Genomic DNA, 18,267 nt, shown 5'->3' on the forward strand with positions numbered 1-18,267 from the left:
AAATAGTTTGCCATGGTGTACTGTCGATTTAGGGTCAGACAGCACTGCATTTTGCTTTGTGCTTGTGTTTCCCAATAAGCAATGTAGTTTTGTTTTGATGGTGTTGTAATTAGTTTTATTCTGATTTGATTGGATGTTCTGGTCCTGAGGCTTCAGTGTGTTAGTAGAGCAGGTTTGTGAACTCAGGACCAGCTGGATGAGGGGACTTTTCTTTGCTCAGCTCTTGGCATTGCAGGGCTTGGTAATGTTTTTTAAATTTTTTATTTAACCTTTATTTAACTAGGCAAGTCCGTTAAGAACAAATTCTTATTTACAATGACGGCCAAGGAACAGTGGGTTAACTGCCTTGTTCAGGGGCAGAACGACAGATTTGTACCTTGTCAGCTCAGGGATTTGAACTTGCAACCTTTCGGTTACTAGTCCAACACTCTAACCACTAGGCTACGCTGCCGCCCCGATGAGAGGGGGGGTCACTGTATTTTAAATGTTTCCAAAACTTAATTGCTCTTTTTTGAGTTTTTATTATTAGTGGATATTGGCCTAATTCTGCCCTGCATGCAATGTTTGTAGTTTTCCTCTGGACATGTAGGAGAATCTTACAGAACTCTGCATGCAGGGTTTCAATGGTGTGTATGTCCCATTTGGTGAAATCTTGTTTTGCAAGTGGACCCCACACCTCGCTGCCATTAAGTGCAATTGGTTCAATGACACATTCAATTAGTTTTGACCACATTTTAATAGGTATTTCAATTATTATATATATTTTTTAATGGCGTAGATTGCCCTGCGTGCTTTCTCAGTTCATTCACTGCCTCATTAAATCAAATCAAATCAAATGTATTTGTCACATACACATGGTTAGCAAGATGTTAATGCAAGTGTAGCGAAATGCTTGTGCTTCTAGTTCCGACCGTGCAGTAATATCTAACAAGTAATCTACCAATTCCACAACAACTACCTTGTACACACAAGTGTAAAGGAATGAATACGAATATGTACATAAAAATATATAAATGAGTGATGGCCGAACGGCGTAGGCAAGATGTAATAGATGGTATGGAGTACAGTATATACGTATGAGATGAGTAATGTAGGGTATGTAAACATTATATAAAGTGGCATTGTTTAAAGTGGCTAGTGATACATTTAATTACATCAAGATGGCAAGATGCAGTAGATGGTATAGCGTACAGTATATACATATGAGATGAATAATGTAGGTTATGTAAACATTATCTAATATAAATAATATAAAGTGGCTAGTGATAAATTGATTACATCAATTTTCCCATTATTAAAGTGGCTTGAGTTGAGTCAGTATGTTGGCAGCAGCCACTCAATGTTAGTGATGGCCTTGAGATAGAAGCTGTTTTTCAGTCTCTCGGTTCCAGCTTTGATGGTACTGGTACTGACCTCGCCTTCTGGATGATAGCGGGGTGAACAGGCAGTGGCTCGGGTGGTTGTTGTCCTTGATGATCTTTTTGGCCTTCCTGTGACATCGGGTGATGTAGGTGTCCTGGAGGGCAGGTAGTTTGCATCCGGTGATGTGTTGTGCAGACCTCACCAGCCTCTGGAGAGCCTTGTGGTTGAGGGCTGTGCAGTTGCCGTACCAGGCGGTGATACTGCCCGACAGGATGCTCTCGATTGTGCATCTGTAAAAGTTTGTGTGTTATTGGTGACAAGCCCAATTTCTTCAGCCTCCTGAGGTTGAAGAGGCGCTGCTGCGCCTTCTTCACCACGCTGTCTGTGTGGGTGGACCATTTCAGTTTGTCCGTGATGTGTACGCCGAGGAACTTAAAACTCTCCACCCTCTCCACTACTGTCCCGTCGAAGTGGATAGGGGGCTGCTCCCTCTGCTGTTTCCTGAAGTCCACGATCATCTCCTTTGTTTTGTTGACATTGAGTGAGAGGTTATTTTCCTGACACCACACTCCGAGGGCCCTCACCTCCTCCCTGTAGGCCGTCTCGTCGTTGTTGGTAATCAAGCCTACCACTGTAGTGTCGTCTGCAACTTGATGATTGAGTAGGAGGCGTGCATGGCCACGCAGTCATGGGTGAACAGGGAGTACAGGAGAGGGCTGAGAACGCACCCTTGTGGGGACACAGTGTTGAGGATCAGCGGGGTGGAGATGTTGTTACCTACCCTCACCACCTGGGGGCGGCCCGTCAGGAAGTCCAGTACCCAGTTGCACAGGGCGGGGTCGAGACCTAGGGACTCGAGCTTAATGACGAGTTTGGAGGGTACTATGGTGTTAAACGCTGAGCTGTAATCGATGAACAGCATTCTTACATAGGTATTCCTCTTGTCTAGATGGGTTAGGGCAGTGTGCAGTGTGATGGCGATTGCGTCGTCTGTGGACCTATTGGGGCGGTAAGCAAATTGAAGTGGGTCTAGGGTGTTAGGTAAGGTGGAGGTGATATGATCCTTATTAACTAGTCTCTCAAAGCACTTCATGATGACAGAAGTGAGTGCTACGGGGCGGTAGTCATTTAGCTCAGTTACCTTAGCTTTCTTGGGAACAGGAACAATGGTGGCCCTCTTGAAGCATGTGGGGACAACAGACTGGGATAAGGATTGATTGAATATGTCTGTAAACACACCAGCCAGCTGGTCTGGCATGCAAGGTGTCCAGTTGAGCTTATTTTTAAACCTCAGTAATTGTGGTGTGTGCAGTACTCTATGTATTTTGTACCAATTGAGAACTTTAGTCTAATTCCCTGAGATCTTGATCTTCTCTGGGAAATCATTATTTTAGTCTTTTTGGGGTTTACTGCCAGGGCCCAGGTCTGGCAGTACTGCTCTAGCAGGTCCAGGCTCTGCTGTAGGCCACGTGCTATGGGTGACAGCAGGCATAGGTCATCTGCGAAGAGTAGGCATTTAACCTCTGAATTGTGGAGATTAACACCAGGGGCTGAGGATTTTTCTAGAATAGTGGCCAATTCGTTGATGTAAATATTGACGAGTGCCGGGCTCAGATTGCAACCCTGGCGAAGGCCCCGCCCCTGGTTAAAGAATGTTCTTTTCTTGCCACTTTTAATGGTGCACGTATTGCCAGTATACATTCATTTAATTATGTCATATGTTTTACCCCCTACACCACTTTCAATAACTTTGTAGAACAGTCCTGTATGCCAAATAGAATCAAATGCTCTTGTTTTTATTATTTTTCTTCGTTTTTCTAATTTTGCCAGAAGTTGTTTGTGTTTATGGACTCCTCAATTAGTGTCAGCTGCTTGCTGTTGTACTGTGCTTTTTTGGTTCTTAGTGTACGTTTATAGAGTTTAAAAGTCTCAGAGTAATGAAGGCGTAATTCACCATTATTTGAGTCTCTGTGCTTTTGGCTGGTTAGTGGATTGTTGGATAGTGTTCTAAGTTTTTTCCTTGTAATTTTCCAATCTGCATCAAACCAGTTGTCATCTGTGGTCTTTTTTGTTTTGTTTTTTATCAATTTCAATTGTGCTTCTTTTACCATTTGCCTGAAAATATAGTTGATGTTTTTTACTGCTAGATTGATGCCTTCTTTACTGTGAGTGAATGTGGTATCCAGAAAGTTATCTAAGAGTGTTTGTATATTTTGGTTCCAGGTTGCTTTCTGGTATTCTTCTGTGCTGTTTTGTTGTACAGCTTACTGGGCTGTGAATGTGTGGTTGTTTCCATGTCTGTTCTTTTGAGGAACAACGTAATTTGGCTGTGTTAGGTGTTAGTGGCTTGACAGTGTGTTGCTCTCGCGCTCTCTCTGTTGCTCTCGCGCTCTCTCTGTGTCGCTCTCGCGCTCTCTCTGTGTCGCTCTCTCTGTGTCGCTCTCACGCTCTGTGTCGCTCTCACGCTCTCTCTGTGTCGCTCTCACGCTCTCTGTGTCACTCGCGCTCCCTCTGTGTCACTCGCGCTCTCTCTGTGTCGCTCTCGCGCTCTCTCTGTGTCGCTCTCGCGCGCTCTCTGTGTCGCTCTCTGTGTCGCTCTCTGTGTCGCTCTCTGTGTCGCTCTCGCGCTCTCTCTGTGTCGCTCTCGCGCTCTCTCTGTGTCGCTCTCTCTGTGTCGCTCTCGCGCTCTCTCTGTGTCGCTCTCGCGCTCTCTCTGTGTCGCGCTCTCTCTCTTTGTGTCGCTCTCTCTGTGTCGCGCTCTCTCTCTCTCTCTCTGTGTCGCGCTCTCTCTCTCTCTGTGTCGCGCTCTCTCTCTCTGTGTCGCGCTCTCTCTCTCTCTCTGTGTCGCTCTCTCTCTCTCTGTGTCGCTCTCTCTCTCTCTCTTTGTGTCGCTCTCGCTCTCTTTGTGTCGCTCTCGCTCTCTCTCTTTGTGTCGCTCTCGCTCTCTGTGTCGCTCTCTCTCTCTGTCGCTCTCTCTCTCTGTGTCGCTCTCTCTCTGTGTCGCTCTCTCTCTCTCTGTGTCGCTCTCTCTGTGTCGCTCTCTCTCTCTCTGTGTCGCTCTCTCTCTCTGTGTCGCTCTCTCTCTCTCTGTGTCTCTCTCTCTCTCTCTCTGTGTCGCTCTCTCTCTCTGTGTCGCTCTCTCTCTCTCTCTCTGTGTCGCTCTCTCTCTCTGTGTCGCTCGCGCTCTCTCTCTCTGTGTCGCTCGCGCTCGCTCTCTCTGTGTCGCTCTCTCTCTGTCGCTCTCTCTGTCGCTCTCTCTGTCGCTCTCTGTGTCGCGCTCTCTCTCTCTCTCTGTGTCGCGCTCTCTCTCTCTCTGTGTCGCGCTCTCTCTCTCTCTGTGTCGCGCTCTCTCTCTCTCTCTCTGTGTCACGCTCTCTCTCTCTCTCTGTGTCGCGCTCTCTCTCTCTCTCTCTGTGTCGCGCTCTCTCTCTCTGTGTCGCGCTCTCTCTCTCTGTGTCACGCTCTCTCTCTCTGTGTCGCGCTCTCTCTCTCTCTCTTTGTCGCGCTCTCTCTCTCTCTCTGTGTCGCGCTCTCTCTCTCTCGTTGTGTCGCGCTCTCTCTCTCTCTCTCTGTGTCGCGCTCTCTCTCTCTCTGTGTCGCGCTCTCTCTCTCTGTGTCGCTCTCTCTCTCTCTGTGTCGCGCTCTCTCTCTGTGTCGCGCTCTCTCTCTGTGTCGCGCTCTCTCTCTGTGTCGCGCTCTCTCTCTGTGTCGCGCTCTCTCTCTCTGTGTCGCGCTCTCTCTCTCTGTGTCGCTCTCACTCTCTCTCTCTGTGTCGCTCTCACTCTCTCTCTCTTTGTGTCGCTCTCGCTCTCTCTCTCTCTCTCTCTTTGTGTCGCTCTCTCTCTCTGTGTCGCTCTCGCTCTCTCTCTGTGTCGCTCTCGCTCTCTCTCTCTGTGTCGCTCTCGCTCTCTCTCTCTGTGTCGCTTTCGCTCTCTCTGTGTCGCTCTCTCTCTCTGTGTCGCTCTCTCTCTCTGTGTCGCTCTCGCTCTCTCTGTGTCGCTCTCGCTCTCTCTGTGTCGCTCGCGCTCTCTCTCTCTGTGTCGCTCGCGCTCTCTCCCTGTGTCGCTCGCGCTCTCTCTCTCTGTGTCGCTCGCGCTCTCTCTCTCTGTGTCGCTCGCGCTCGCTCTCTCTGTGTCGCTCGCTCTCTCTGTGTCGCTCGCGCTCGCTCTCTCTGTGTCGCTCGCGCTCGCTCTCTCTGTGTCGCTCGCGCTCGCTCTCTCTGTGTCGCTCGCGCTCGCGCTCTCTGTGTCGCTCTCTCTGTCGCTCTCTCTGTCGCGCTCTCTGTCCCGCTCTCTCTCTCTCTCTCTCTCTCTCTCTCTCTCTCTGTGTCGCTCTCTCTGTGTCGCTCTCACTCTCTCTCTCTTTGTGTCGCTCTCTCTCTCTGTGTCGCTCTCTCTCTCTGTGTCGCTCTCTCTCTCTCTGTGTCGCTCTCTCTCTCTGTGTCGCTCTCTCTCTCTGTGTCGCTCTCTCTCTCTGTGTCGCTCTCTCTCTCTGTGTCGCTCTCTCTCTGTGTCGCTCTCTCTCTCTGTGTCGCTCTCTCTCTCTGTGTCGCTCTCTCTCTGTGTCGCTCTCTCTCTCTCTCTGTGTCGCTCTCTCTCTCTCTCTGTGTCGCTCTCTCTCTCTCTCTGTGTCGCTCTCTCTCTCTCTCTGTGTCGCTCTCTCTCTCTCTCTGTGTCGCTCTCTCTCTCTCTCTCTGTCGCTCTTTCTCTCTCTTTCTGTCGCTCTCTCTCTCTCTGTATCGCTCTCTCTCTCTGTGTCGCTCGCGCTCGCTCTCTCTGTCGCTCTCTCTGTCGCTCTCTCTGTCGCTCTCTCTGTCGCTCTCTCTGTCGCGCTCTCTGTGTCGCGCTCTCTCTCTCTGTGTCGCTCTCTCTCTCTCTCTGTGTCGCGCTCTCTCTCTCTGTGTTGCGCTCTCTCTCTGTGTCGCGCTCTCTCTCTGTGTCGCGCTCTCTCTCTGTGTCGCGCTCTCTCTCTCTGTGTCGCGCTCTCTCTCTCTGTGTCGCGCTCTCTCTCTCTGTGTCGCTCTCTCTCTGTGTCGCTCTCCTGCTCTCGCTCTGCGTCGCTCTCCTGCTCTCGCTCTGCGTCGCTCTCCTGCTCTCGCTCTGCGTCGCTCTCCTGCTCTCGCTCTGCGTCGCTCTCCTGCTCTCGCTCTGCGTCGCTCTCCTGCTCTCTCTCTGCGTCGCTCTCCTGCTCTCTCTCTGCGTCGCTCTCCTGCTCTCTCTCTGCGTCGCTCTTCTGCTCTCTCTCTGCGTCGCTCTTCTGCTCTCTCTCTGCGTCGCTCTTCTGCTCGCGCTCTCTCTGCGTCGTGCGCGCGCTCTCTCTCTGCGTCGTGCGCGCGCTCTCTCTCTGCGTCGCGCGCTCGCGCTCTCTCTCTGCGTCGCGCGCGCGCTCTCTCTCTCTGCGTCGCGCGCGCGCTCTCTCTCTCTGCGTCGCGCGCGCGCTCTCTCTCTCTGCGTCGCGCGCGCTCTCTCTCTGCGTCGCGCTCTCTCTCTGCGTCGCGCTCTCTCTCTCTCTGTGTCGCGCTCTCTCTCTCTGTGTCGCTCTCTCTCTCTGTGTCGCGCTCTCTCTCTCTGTGTCGCTCTCTCTCTGTGTCGCTCTGCGTCGCTCTCCTGCTCTCGCTCTGCGTCGCTCTCCTGCTCTCGCTCTGCGTCGCTCTCCTGCTCTCGCTCTGCGTCGCTCTCCTGCTCTCGCTCTGCGTCGCTCTCCTGCTCTCGCTCTGCGTCGCTCTCCTGCTCTCGCTCTGCGTCGCTCTCCTGCTCTCTCTCTCTGTGTCGCGCTCTCTCTCTCTCTGTGTCGCGCTCTCTCTCTCTCTCTCTGTGTCGCGCTCTCTCTCTCTCTCTCTCTGTGTCGCGCTCTCTCTCTCTCTCTGTCGCGCTCTCTCTCTCTGTGTCGCGCTCTCTCTCTCTCTCTCTGTCGCGCTCTCTCTCTCTCTCTCTGTCGCGCTCTCTCTCTCTCTGTGTCGCGCTCTCTCTCTCTCTCTGTCGCGCTCTCTCTCTCTGTGTCGCGCTCTCTCTCTCTGTGTCGCTCTCTCTCTCTGTGTCGCTCTCTCTCTCTGTGTCGCTCTCTCTCTCTGTGTCGCTCTCTCTCTCTGTGTCGCTCTCTCTCTCTGTGTCGCTCTCACTCTCTCTCTCTTTGTGTCGCTCTCTCTCTCTGTGTCGCTCTCTCTCTCTGTGTCGCTCTCTCTCTCTGTGTCGCTCTCTCTCTCTCTGTGTCGCTCTCACTCTCTCTCTCTCTGTGTCTGTGTCGCTCTCACTCTCTCTCTCTGTGTCGCTCTCACTCTCTCTCTCTCTGTGTCGCTCTCACTCTCTCTCTCTCTGTGTCGCTCTCTCTCTCTGTGTCGCTCTCTCTCTCTGTGTCGCTCTCTCTCTCTGTGTCGCTCTCTCTCTCTGTGTCGCTCTCTCTCTCTGTGTCGCTCTCTCTCTCTGTGTCGCTCTCTCTGTGTCGCTCTCTCTCTCTCTCTGTCGCTCTCTCTCTCTCTCTCTGTCGCTCTTTCTCTCTCTCTCTGTCGCTCTTTCTCTCTCTCTCTGTCGCTCTCTCTCTCTCTGTCGCTCTCTCTCTCTGTGTCGCTCGCGCTCGCTCTCTCTCTGTGTTGCTCTCTCTGTGTTGCTCTCTCTGTCGCTCTCTCTGTCGCGCTCTCTGTGTCGCGCTCTCTCTCTGTGTCGCTCTCTCTCTGTGTCGCGCTCTCTCTCTCTGTGTCGCGCTCTCTCTCTCTGTGTCGCTCTCTCTCTGTGTCGCGCTCTCTCTCTGTGTCGCGCTCTCTCTCTCTGTGTCGCGCTCTCTCTCTCTGTGTCGCGCTCTCTCTCTCTGTGTCGCGCTCTCTCTCTCTGTGTCGCTCTCTCTCTGTGTCGCTCTGTGTCGCTCTCCTGCTCTCGCTCTGCGTCGCTCTCCTGCTCTCGCTCTGCGTCGCTCTCCTGCTCTCGCTCTGCGTCGCTCTCGCTCTGCGTCGCTCTCCTGCTCTCGCTCTGCGTCGCTCTCCTGCTCTCGCTCTGCGTCGCTCTCCTGCTCTCGCTCTGCGTCGCTCTCCTGCTCTCGCTCTGCGTCGCTCTTCTGCTCTCTCTCTGCGTCGCTCTTCTGCTCTCTCTCTGCGTCGCTCTTCTGCTCTCTCTCTGCGTCGCTCTTCTGCTCTCTCTCTGCGTCGCGCGCTCGCGCTCTCTCTCTGCGTCGCGCGCTCGCGCTCTCTCTCTGCATCGCGCTCGCGCTCTCTCTCTGCGTCGCGCTCGCGCTCTCTCTCTGCGTCGCGCGCGCGCTCTCTCTGCGTCGCGCGCGCGCTCTCTCTCTGCGTCGCGCGCGCGCTCTCTCTCTGCGTCGCGCGCTCGCGCTCTCTCTCTGCGTCGCGCGCTCGCGCTCTCTCTCTGCGTCGCGCGCTCGCGCTCTCTCTCTGCGTCGCGCGCTCGCGCTCTCTCTCTGCGTCGCGCGCTCGCGCTCTCTCTCTGCGTCGCGCGCTCGCGCTCTCTCTCTGTTTGTGTGTCTCACCCTCTCTCTTTCCCCCGCTCACAGATGCGGACCTCTCTCTGGACTGTGAGGGGAAGTCGGACTCGAGCCCAGAGCGAGAGCCAGCAGAAGATGAGTCCAAGGGGGCAGACGGCAGCAAAAAGAGGAAGAGGAAGCCATACCGGCCGGGTAGGGCACCTGATTGGAGGACACAGCTCCTCTGGTGCAGTACGTGCCCAGCACTGTATCAGTGTACTGTTGTAGCTAGCCGTAGCCCTCAACACACAGCCAGCCAAGCTCAGGGATGACAAGACAAGGCCTCAGAAGGAAAGAGGGCTTATTCTGGAGGTTATAAATGGTGTTTTCTCGGTCTCCCGAGTGGCGCCGCGGTCTAAGGCACTGCATCTCAGTGCTCGAGGCGTCACTACAGACACCCTGGTTCGAATCCAGGCTGTATCACAACCGGCCGTGACTGGGAGTCCCATAGGGCGGCGCACAATTGGCCCCGCGTCGTCCGGGTTTGGCCGGTGTAGGCCGTCATTGTAAATAACAATTTGTTCTTAACTGATTTGCCTAGTTAAATAAAGGTTACATTTAAAAATATATATAATCTAGGTTGAAGATGTTTCCCTCTCTAGTGAAAGCATTGAGATGTGCTCTATGTCTTCCCAACAGTCATTTCCTGATAAAACAGATCTTATACAATTCTAATAAAAAATTACTTGGACACTTTACTTTCTTGGAACCAGCAATCTTACCATGGCTATGTGTTGGTTCATTGTTGAATATCTCTTTCTCAGGCATCGGTGGCTTCATGGTGCGTCAGCGGAGCCGTCCAGGCCAGGGCCCAGGCAAGGCCAAACGATCCCTGAGCAGGAAGGATTCTTCTGGCTCGGTCTCTGAACCCCCCACAGGAAAAGAGGAGGGTGAGTTCCCACACATCGACCGATGCGTGATCAATTGCTTTTGTCTGAATATCCTATTTCTGCCTGGTGAAAGTAAATTGTCGAGTAAAATACCTGAGCATGCATATGCAGATTTGAAGGGATCAGGTTCTGACCTCTGACCTACTCTTCGGTGCCCACTGCAGGCTGGGGAGAGATGCTGCCTGATACCCCTGTGGATGAGACGCCCCCTGGGCCAGATATCCCAGAGAAGATCAAGAAACGATACAGGAAGAAGAAAACCAAGCTAGAGGAGGCCTTTCCCACCTACCTGCAGGTCAGTCCCACATCTACACTCCCTTCAAAGTATTCATACCTCTTGACTTATTCCACATTTTGTATTACAGCCTGAATTCATAATGGATTAAATCTATAATGACAAAAGTGAAAACATGTATTTATAAATGTTTTGCACATTTATTGAAAATGAAATACAGATCTCATTTACATAAGTATTTTCACCCCTGAGTCAATACTTAGAAGCACCTTTGGCAGCGATTACAGCTGTGAGTCTTTTTTGGGCAAGTCTCTAAGAGCTTTGCACACCTGGATTGTACAATAGTCTTTTTTTCATTCTTCAAGCTCTGTCAAATTGGTTGTTGATCATTTCCAGAGAGCCGTTTTCAAGTCTTGCCATAGATTTTCAAGTGAATTTAAGTCAAAACTGTAAATAGACCACTCAGGAACATTCAATGTTGTCTTGGTAAGCAAGTCCAGTATATATTTGGTTTAGTGTTTTACGTTATTGTCCTGCTGAAAGGTTCATTTGTCTCCCAGTGTCTGTTGGAAAGCTGACTGAACCAGGTTTTTCTCTGGATTTTGCCTGTGCTTATAGCTGTATTCTGTTTCCTTTTATCCTAAAAAACTCACTTGTCCTTGCCGATGACAAGCAGACCCGTAACATTATCCAGCCACCACCATTCTTGAAAATACGAAGAGTGGTACTCTGATGTGTTGTTGGATTTTCCCAAAACATAACACTTTATATTCAGGTCAAAAAGTTAATTTCTTTACCACAGTATTACTTAAGTGCCTTGTTGCCAGTGGTGGAAAAAGTACTCAATTTTCATACTTGTGTAAAAGTAAAGATACATTAAATGAAAATGACTCAAGTAAAAGTGAAAGTCAACCAGTAAAATACTACTTGAGAAAGTGTAAAAGTATTTGGTTTTAAATATACTTAAGTATCAAAAATAAATGTAGTTGCCCTTTATACTTAAGTATCAAAGGTAATTACTAATAATTTAAAATTCCTTATATTATGCAAACCAGATGGGTAGCCAGGGTCACACCAATACTCAGACATCATTTAAAAACAAACATTTGTGTTTAGTGAGTCCGCCAGATAAGAGGCAGTAGGGATGACCAGGGATGTTCTCTTGATAAGTGTGCAAATTGGGCAATTTTCTGTCCTGCTAAGCATTCAAAATGTAACAAATGCTTTTGGGTGTCAGGAAAAATGTATGGTATAAAAAGTACACAATGTTCTTTAGGAATGTAGTAAAGTAAAAATTGTCAAAAATAGAAATAGAAAAACTGTCCAAAAAACGACTTAAGTAGTACTTTAAAGAATTTTTACTTAAGTACTTTAAACCACTGCTTGGAGCGAGCAGGATGTATGTTTTGGACAGTTTTCCTTCGTTTCACTCTATCATTTAGGTTAGTATTGTGGAGTAACTATAATTTTGTTAACAATTATTTTTTTTTAACCTTTATTTATGTTATTGAACCATCCTCAGTCTTCTCATATCACAACCATTAAACTCTGTAAGTGTTTTAAAATCACCATTGGCCTTGTGGTGAAATCCCTGAGTGGTTGGATTTGCCCAAAACCTGAATATAAAGTGTTAATTTCTTTACCACAGTATTACTAAAGGATCCGTCCCTTTTTTTTCAATTTTCACCTAAAATGACATACCCAAATCTAACTGCCTGTAGCTCAGGCCCTGAAGCAAGGATATGCATATTCTTGGTACCATTTGAAAGGAAACACTTTGAAGTTTGTGGAAATGTGAAAGGAATGTAGGAGAATATAACACAATAGATTTGGTAAAAAATAATACGAAGAAAAAAACTGTTCGATTGGCCTTGTGGTGAAATCCCTGAGTGGTTTCCTTCCTCTACGTCAACTGAGTATCTTTGTAGTTACTGGGTGTATTGATACACCATCCAAACTGTAATTAATAACTTCACCATGCTCAAAGGAATATTCAATGTCTGCTATTTTATTTTTACCCATCTACCAATAGGTGCCCTTCTTTGCGAGGCATTGAAAAACATACTTGGTCTTTGTGGTTGAATCTGCGCTTAAAATGAACTGCTCGATTGAGGGACCTCACAGATAGTTGTGGGGTATGGAGATGAGGTAGTCCATAAAAAAAATCATGTTAACCACTATTATTGAACACGGAATGAGTCCATGCAACTTATGCGATTTGTTAAGCACGTTTTAAATCCTGAACATATTTAGGCGTGCCATACATAACAAATGGGTTGTATACTTATTGACTCCATATAATTCCACTTTGACATTATTGGGTATTGTGTGTAGATCAATCTCAATTTAACCAATAGAAAATGTAGGCTGTAACACAACAAAATGTGGAAAAAGTAAAGGGGGTGTGAATACTTTCTGAAGGAACAGTACATTACGACTGACATTTGTCTCAGGGTTTATGGGATTTGGAAGATGTGTCAGTTAGTTTTTGTTAGAACTGAGGGAATATATTTAGCCATGATTCCCTGGCATAGTTGTACGGTTACAATTAGGCAAAACACCACTTGGTGCCAGACACAGTGTTTGGTGTAGAGATCGTCTTGCTGCAACAACAACAAAAACATGTTAAGGACCTCCGTATGCAGATACGTAATTGTCAGAATAAGCTGCCAACCTAAATGTCAACCACTTTCTTAATGAGGCAACCATTCATAGATGCAGGAGCACACTGATAGCCTGGAACGTCATATTGCATCTTCATAAAATGTAGTTCTACCTCCCCCAATGGGAGGCCAGAGAATACTCAGCATACTGCCTGACAACCACTTAACGATAGACCATTGGAGATGGCAGAAGCCCCGTTTGTGTGCTCTCTTAAAGTGGGAGGGAAGGCCTCCAGGAGTTGTCCTTAGAGGATAGCTAAAATCCTCTACTCTGATCATCCTTTTGTTTGGGGGTTCAGCATATGAAAGCGAGACTACCTCGCTCTCTCTCTCTCGCTTGCTCGTGCTCCTGCTCTCTCTCGTCTCAAACCCAGAGCTCTGTGTCACCTTGTGTTGGCCAAAACAGATGAGATGTGAGGAGGTGCATTAAGCCATGGGCATCTGTCACTACTGGTCTGTACTCAACAGCAGGAGGGCACAGAGACCGAGGAAAACATAAAGGATCCCGACTCCCAGCACAGAGCACATTGGATTAATTATTGAGATGGTTAACTAGGCTTTTAATGTCCCAGCATAGTGGGAGGCTGCAGCAGTCACGTGATGTGTCTGTCCTCTGCGAGATAAGACGTTGCTGATGGGGAGATAGACATGGATCTGTCTACACTGGTAGAGAGGGAGAGAGTCCACTGACGCTAGTAAAAAAATATCTATATATATTTCAAGTATTTGAAGGGGTGGATCATGTAACTGTGCTTGTTGTTGAAAGTCCCATGGGGAGGTGGGCTATAAAGGTTGACAGTTATCCTGAAGTATGGTGGGTCTATGGAGAAGTGACCCGTGTTGTGTTGTCTAGGAGGCGTTCTTCGGTAAGGACCTGCTGGATAAGAGCAAGCAGAGCAGGCAGCAGGCGGTGGAGTCTGGGCTGCTAGAGGAGGGCCAAGCTGGGGCTGGAATCGGGCCCCAGGGGGACAGGAAGCATCCCACCACCAGCATCCTGGACCCATCCTCAGATCCCCTGCTCAGTGCCGCCTCAGCCTCGTCCAGACCAGACGGACCACCAGGACCACGTACGTACTACACAGATGCAGATGAAGGCACAGACGCACGCACACACCACACACACTTGTCCATTGGTCCATGCCATGGTTTCTGGCTGTCATGTCTGCATGTCTTCTCATCCACAGAGCCCTCTGAGGAACCTCTAGTGGATCTGTCTGAGGTTCTCAACACGGATGCAGACCTCCTGAGGATGCTGGGGAAACAGACCGGTGACTCTGGTATGTCACTGATCTCTGAGGCTGTCATAGTGGGGAGAGTTTACTGCCAGCCTGGGATGTCTTGCTGTCTGTCTTTTCAATATGGCCTTTCCAAGGGTTAGGGTAAGGATAAATTCTCACCAATTTATCCTTACCTCCACTACATTTTTATTCAGCACATATTTGTCACATACCTTTCCATATTATTTTATTCCTTTTTTAGTTGTTTTATCTTTATTTGTCATTGTTTCAAGTGTGTTTTATGCATTTCTTTCCAGTTTGATTTGCTCTCCACTATTCTGTTGTATTCACTCATTTTGTGTCTTGGTTTCGGTTCCATTCCTGCAGGTCTTGATTTTTGCCCTTTCCAGGTCGACTCCTCACCTCCTCCTTTTGGTAAGGGCTCCATGGCCTTAATAGCAATAGTACATTCTCTTTGAGTTACTGTGTGCGCGTGTGCTCTCTGACCCTCTCACGCTACATTTCACCTGGTCTACAATGACCAGGTTTTCCAGTCCTTTGTTTGGTTACGGTTCTGTTTGTGAAGTACAAATTCACGTCTAACTGACAGAAACGCTAAAGTGATTCAAATTGTCACCGAAACAAATAGTCAAGGACAGAAAAATAGCAATTTAGAGGCAGATTATTTGGAGAGAGTGAGAGGCCTTGGTGAGTGGCCTTCCATTTTGTGGTGACAGCGAATGTCTCCGTCTCTCTCGTCCCTGTTCGGTGATTGGTGAAGAATAGCTTCTTAGCAACTCCACTGAGGCCAATAATATTCTGCATCCTTGGTTCTTTCTCAGTAATCACTACTTTTATGTAACTTAAAATGCACTTAGTATTTCTTCACCTCACAGTTCGCAGCAGTCGTCCTGACGTTGATGGTTATAATGTGTTTCTTTGAGAGTAGATTTAAAGATTCATCTCAAAAGATAGTCACCATGGGTAATTCTGCTAATCTTGCACCGTTGCTTATTATCTTCATTTAATTTGCACACAATGTAGATATCTCCCCTTTATTCAAATGAGTCGCAAAGCTTATTAGCCAGATAAAGTTCTGATTGCGTCTAGCTTTGAAGTGAGTGTACCATGCATAGTTTTTGATGTGTATTTTTGTTCTTGTGTGTCTCTGTGTGTGCTTTCTCAGCTGGTCTGGACATTGGGCCCTTGACAGACCGCTCCCCAGCGCGCGCCCATTCTCAGTCCGGCCGCCGGACTCCCCGTACGCTCCCAGATGAACATCTGGACGGGATCTTCAGCCCAGAGCTGGAGATGGCTGACGGTCAGTTCAACACGTCTGTATTTCAGCCCCTTCATATTCAATTCACTGCTTGGTATAACTCTGATCAGATGAATAATCTGTGTCCTTTCTTTTTCTTCTGGCATCAGAATCAATTCTCAGCAAACTATACAAAATACCAGGTTGGTTATTACGCCTTTTTTTTATCACTGTATATCGTTTCCCTCATTCAGAGAACCAGGGTTATACATAACTGAACATAAGTGTTGTCTGTCTATCAGTTTTAACTCTACTGTCTGTATTAGTGTTAACGACTGTCTCTATGTTGTTGTGCCCTGTAGAGCTGGAAGGGAAGGACGTGGAGGACCTCTTCACTGCCGTCCTGAGCCCCAGCACCAGCCATCCACCACAGATGCCTCAACCCCACGGCCCACCTGGGGAACCAGGAACCAGCCTGGCACACCCTCACGCAGGTACGAATCTCATCAGGGTCCTGTAGCAGATATGGGCAGTATTTCGCTCTTCTCTGACGTTTTGATAAGACTAGGGCTGTTACGGGACGTATTTCTACCACACCAGCATTCACAAGTCATGACCGCAGTCAAATGCCACGTGACCGTTTAGTCACGGCTTCTCCAAAACTGTGCACTGATGCCGCTGATGTTCATTAGTAGTCTACCAAACTTGCTAACTGACAGTCGCTAATGGCCTGGTACTCTGCGCTCTATTTTTCCTCTAATCATTCTGACATCAATGTAAATGTAATCAAAAATCCAATCAAACACTTCATGAGAGCCCATGAGCTCATGTTGCACAACATTTATATAGGCTATGCAAGAACACAGTTTTGATGGCCTCTTAAAAAGAGGAGGATCCCATCAGCTTTCTATAGGCTGGGCGATAAATCAATAATTGAGGTAAGTACTTCCCTCAATAACGATATAAAAACGCTTAGATTCATTTTCTATAATGCCGATATAGAATAATTAGGTACAGCAGTCCATTTCACCTCTGACGCAGCAGGAATGTGCGGAGAAGTGACAATATGTACGTGGAGAGGTATACGCCCAGTAAAAACCACTTAGCACCTCGAGTGATGGAGTAGCCACTATTAACCACGAAAAATGAGTGATGTAGGCGAAAACAGTGGCGGCAATAGCCATGGAGAAGGAGCAGCTTCCAACAAAGAAATTATTGATAAAAAGGGTTAAACCGTTTCAGTAATTTGGAAGTGGTTTGGCTTTTTGAAGTTCGACAAAGAGCAGAGCAATGTTCGGTGCAAATTGTGCCGTAGACAGGTGGCTATGAAGTCTGGTAATACGACAAACCTTTTTCAACATCTGAAGCAAAATCACTCTTTGGAACATGCAGGAAGTTTGAGTTTGTGCCACGGTATTAAAAAACGCCCCTCAACCAATCTAGGGATGTTTGCCCGACGCAGTCAACACTGACAGCGTTTATGCCCTACAAGCAAACATCGAAAAGACAGACATCACAAATGCTATTATGTATTGCATTGCTAAGGACGTGCTACCAATTAGCACAGTCGAAAAGGAAGGTTTCAAGAGGTTTATCAATTTAATTGACACCAGGTATGTGCTCCCTTGCCGCAAACATGGAACAATTTTCCTTAAAGTATAATTTTTTGTGTAGCTCACATAATAATAAAAAAAATGTAACCTTTATTTAACTAGGCAAGTCGGGTAAGAACAACTTCTTATTTACAATGACGGCCTATCGGGGAACAGTGGGTTAACTGCCTTGTTCAGGGGTAGAATGACAGAGTTTTACCGTTATTTACATTTAAGTCATTTAGCAGACGCTCTTATCCAGAGCGACTTACAAATTGGTGCATTCACCTTATGATATCCAGTGGAACAACCACTTTACAATAGTGCATCTAAATCTTTTAAGGGGGGGGGGGGGTTAGAAGGATTACTTTATCCTATCCTAGGTATTCAAGAGGTGGGGTTTCAGGTGTCTCCGGAAGGTGGTGATTGACTCCGATGTCCTGGCGTCGTGAGGGAGCTTGTTCCACCATTGGGGTGCCAGAGCAGCGAACAGTTTTGACTGGGCTGAGCGGGAACTGTGCTTCCTCAGAGGTAGGGAGGCGAGCAGGCCAGAGGTGGATGAACGCAGTGCCCTTGTTTGGGTGTAGCCTGAAGGTACGGAGGTGCCGTTCCCGTCACAGCTCCGTAGGCAAGCACCATGGTCTTGTAGCAGATGCGAGCTTCAACTGGAAGCCATTGGAGAGAGCGGAGGAGCGGGGTGACGTGAGATAACTTGGGAAGGTTGAACACCAGACGGGCTGCGGCGTTCTGGATGAGTTGTAGGGGTTTAATGGCACAGGCAGGGAGCCCAGCCAACAGCGAGTTGCAGTAATCCAGACCGGAGATGACAAGTGCCTGGATTAGGACCTGCGCCGCTTCCTGTGTGAGGCAGGGTCGTACTCTGCGAATGTTGTAGAGCATAAACCTACAGGATCGGGTCACCGCCTTGATGTTAGTGGAGAACGACAGGGTGTTGTCCAGGTTCACGCCAAGGTTCTTAGCACTCTGGGAGGAGGACACAAGGGAGTTGTCAACCGTGATGGCGAGATCATGGAACGGGCAGTCCTTCCCCGGGAGGAAGAGCAGCTCCGTCTTGCCGAGGTTCAGCTTGAGGTGGTGATCCGTCATCCACACTGATATGTCTGCCAGACATGCAGAGATGCGATTCGCCACCTGGTTATCAGAAGGGGGAAAGGAGAAGATGAATTGTGTGTCGTCTGCATAGCAATGATAGGAGAGACCATGTGAGGATATGACAGAGCCAAGTGACTTGGTGTATAGAGAGAATAGGAGAGGGCCTAGAACAGAGCCCTGGGGGACACCAGTGGTGAGAGCACGTGGTGCGGAGACAGATTCTCGCCACCTGGTAGGAGCGACCTGTCAGGTAGGACGCAATCCAAGCGTGGGCCGCGCCGGAGATGCCCAACTCGGAGAGGGTGGAGAGGAGGATCTGATGGTTCACAGTATCAAAGGCAGCAGATAGGTCTAGGAGGATGAGAGTTAGCTTTAGCAGTGCGGAGAGCCTCCGTGACACAGAGAAGAGCAGAACCTGGAGGGCGATAAATGATAAGGATGTTAAGCTTGAAAGGGCTGGTAACTGTGACAGC

General features: G+C 48.6%; 1 protein-coding gene across 6 annotated transcripts in view; it reads left to right on the forward strand.

Annotated features, from left to right (window-relative positions):
• The window catches only part of LOC106599252 (histone-lysine N-methyltransferase 2C), a 155,010-nt gene that overhangs the window by 91,009 nt on the left and 45,734 nt on the right, over window positions 1-18,267 (forward strand). For 5 of the 6 annotated variants that reach the window (XM_014190382.3, XM_014190383.3, XM_014190384.3 and 2 more), the window contains 9 exons: window positions 8,857-8,979; window positions 9,591-9,716; window positions 9,881-10,011; window positions 13,468-13,681; window positions 13,799-13,891; window positions 14,219-14,266; window positions 15,018-15,152; window positions 15,260-15,292; window positions 15,452-15,583. In XM_014190382.3, coding sequence (XP_014045857.3) covers window positions 8,857-8,979; window positions 9,591-9,716; window positions 9,881-10,011; window positions 13,468-13,681; window positions 13,799-13,891; window positions 14,219-14,266; window positions 15,018-15,152; window positions 15,260-15,292; window positions 15,452-15,583 — 1,035 coding nt within the window. The remainder of the gene's footprint in view (window positions 1-8,856; window positions 8,980-9,590; window positions 9,717-9,880; window positions 10,012-13,467; window positions 13,682-13,798; window positions 13,892-14,218; window positions 14,267-15,017; window positions 15,153-15,259; window positions 15,293-15,451; window positions 15,584-18,267) is intronic. The other variant, XM_014190385.3, reaches the window with a different exon arrangement.

This window comes from Salmo salar, chromosome 03 (genome assembly GCF_965601325.2).
Source record: "Salmo salar chromosome 03, fSalSal1, whole genome shotgun sequence".
Taxonomy (NCBI): Eukaryota; Metazoa; Chordata; class Actinopteri; order Salmoniformes; family Salmonidae; genus Salmo; species Salmo salar.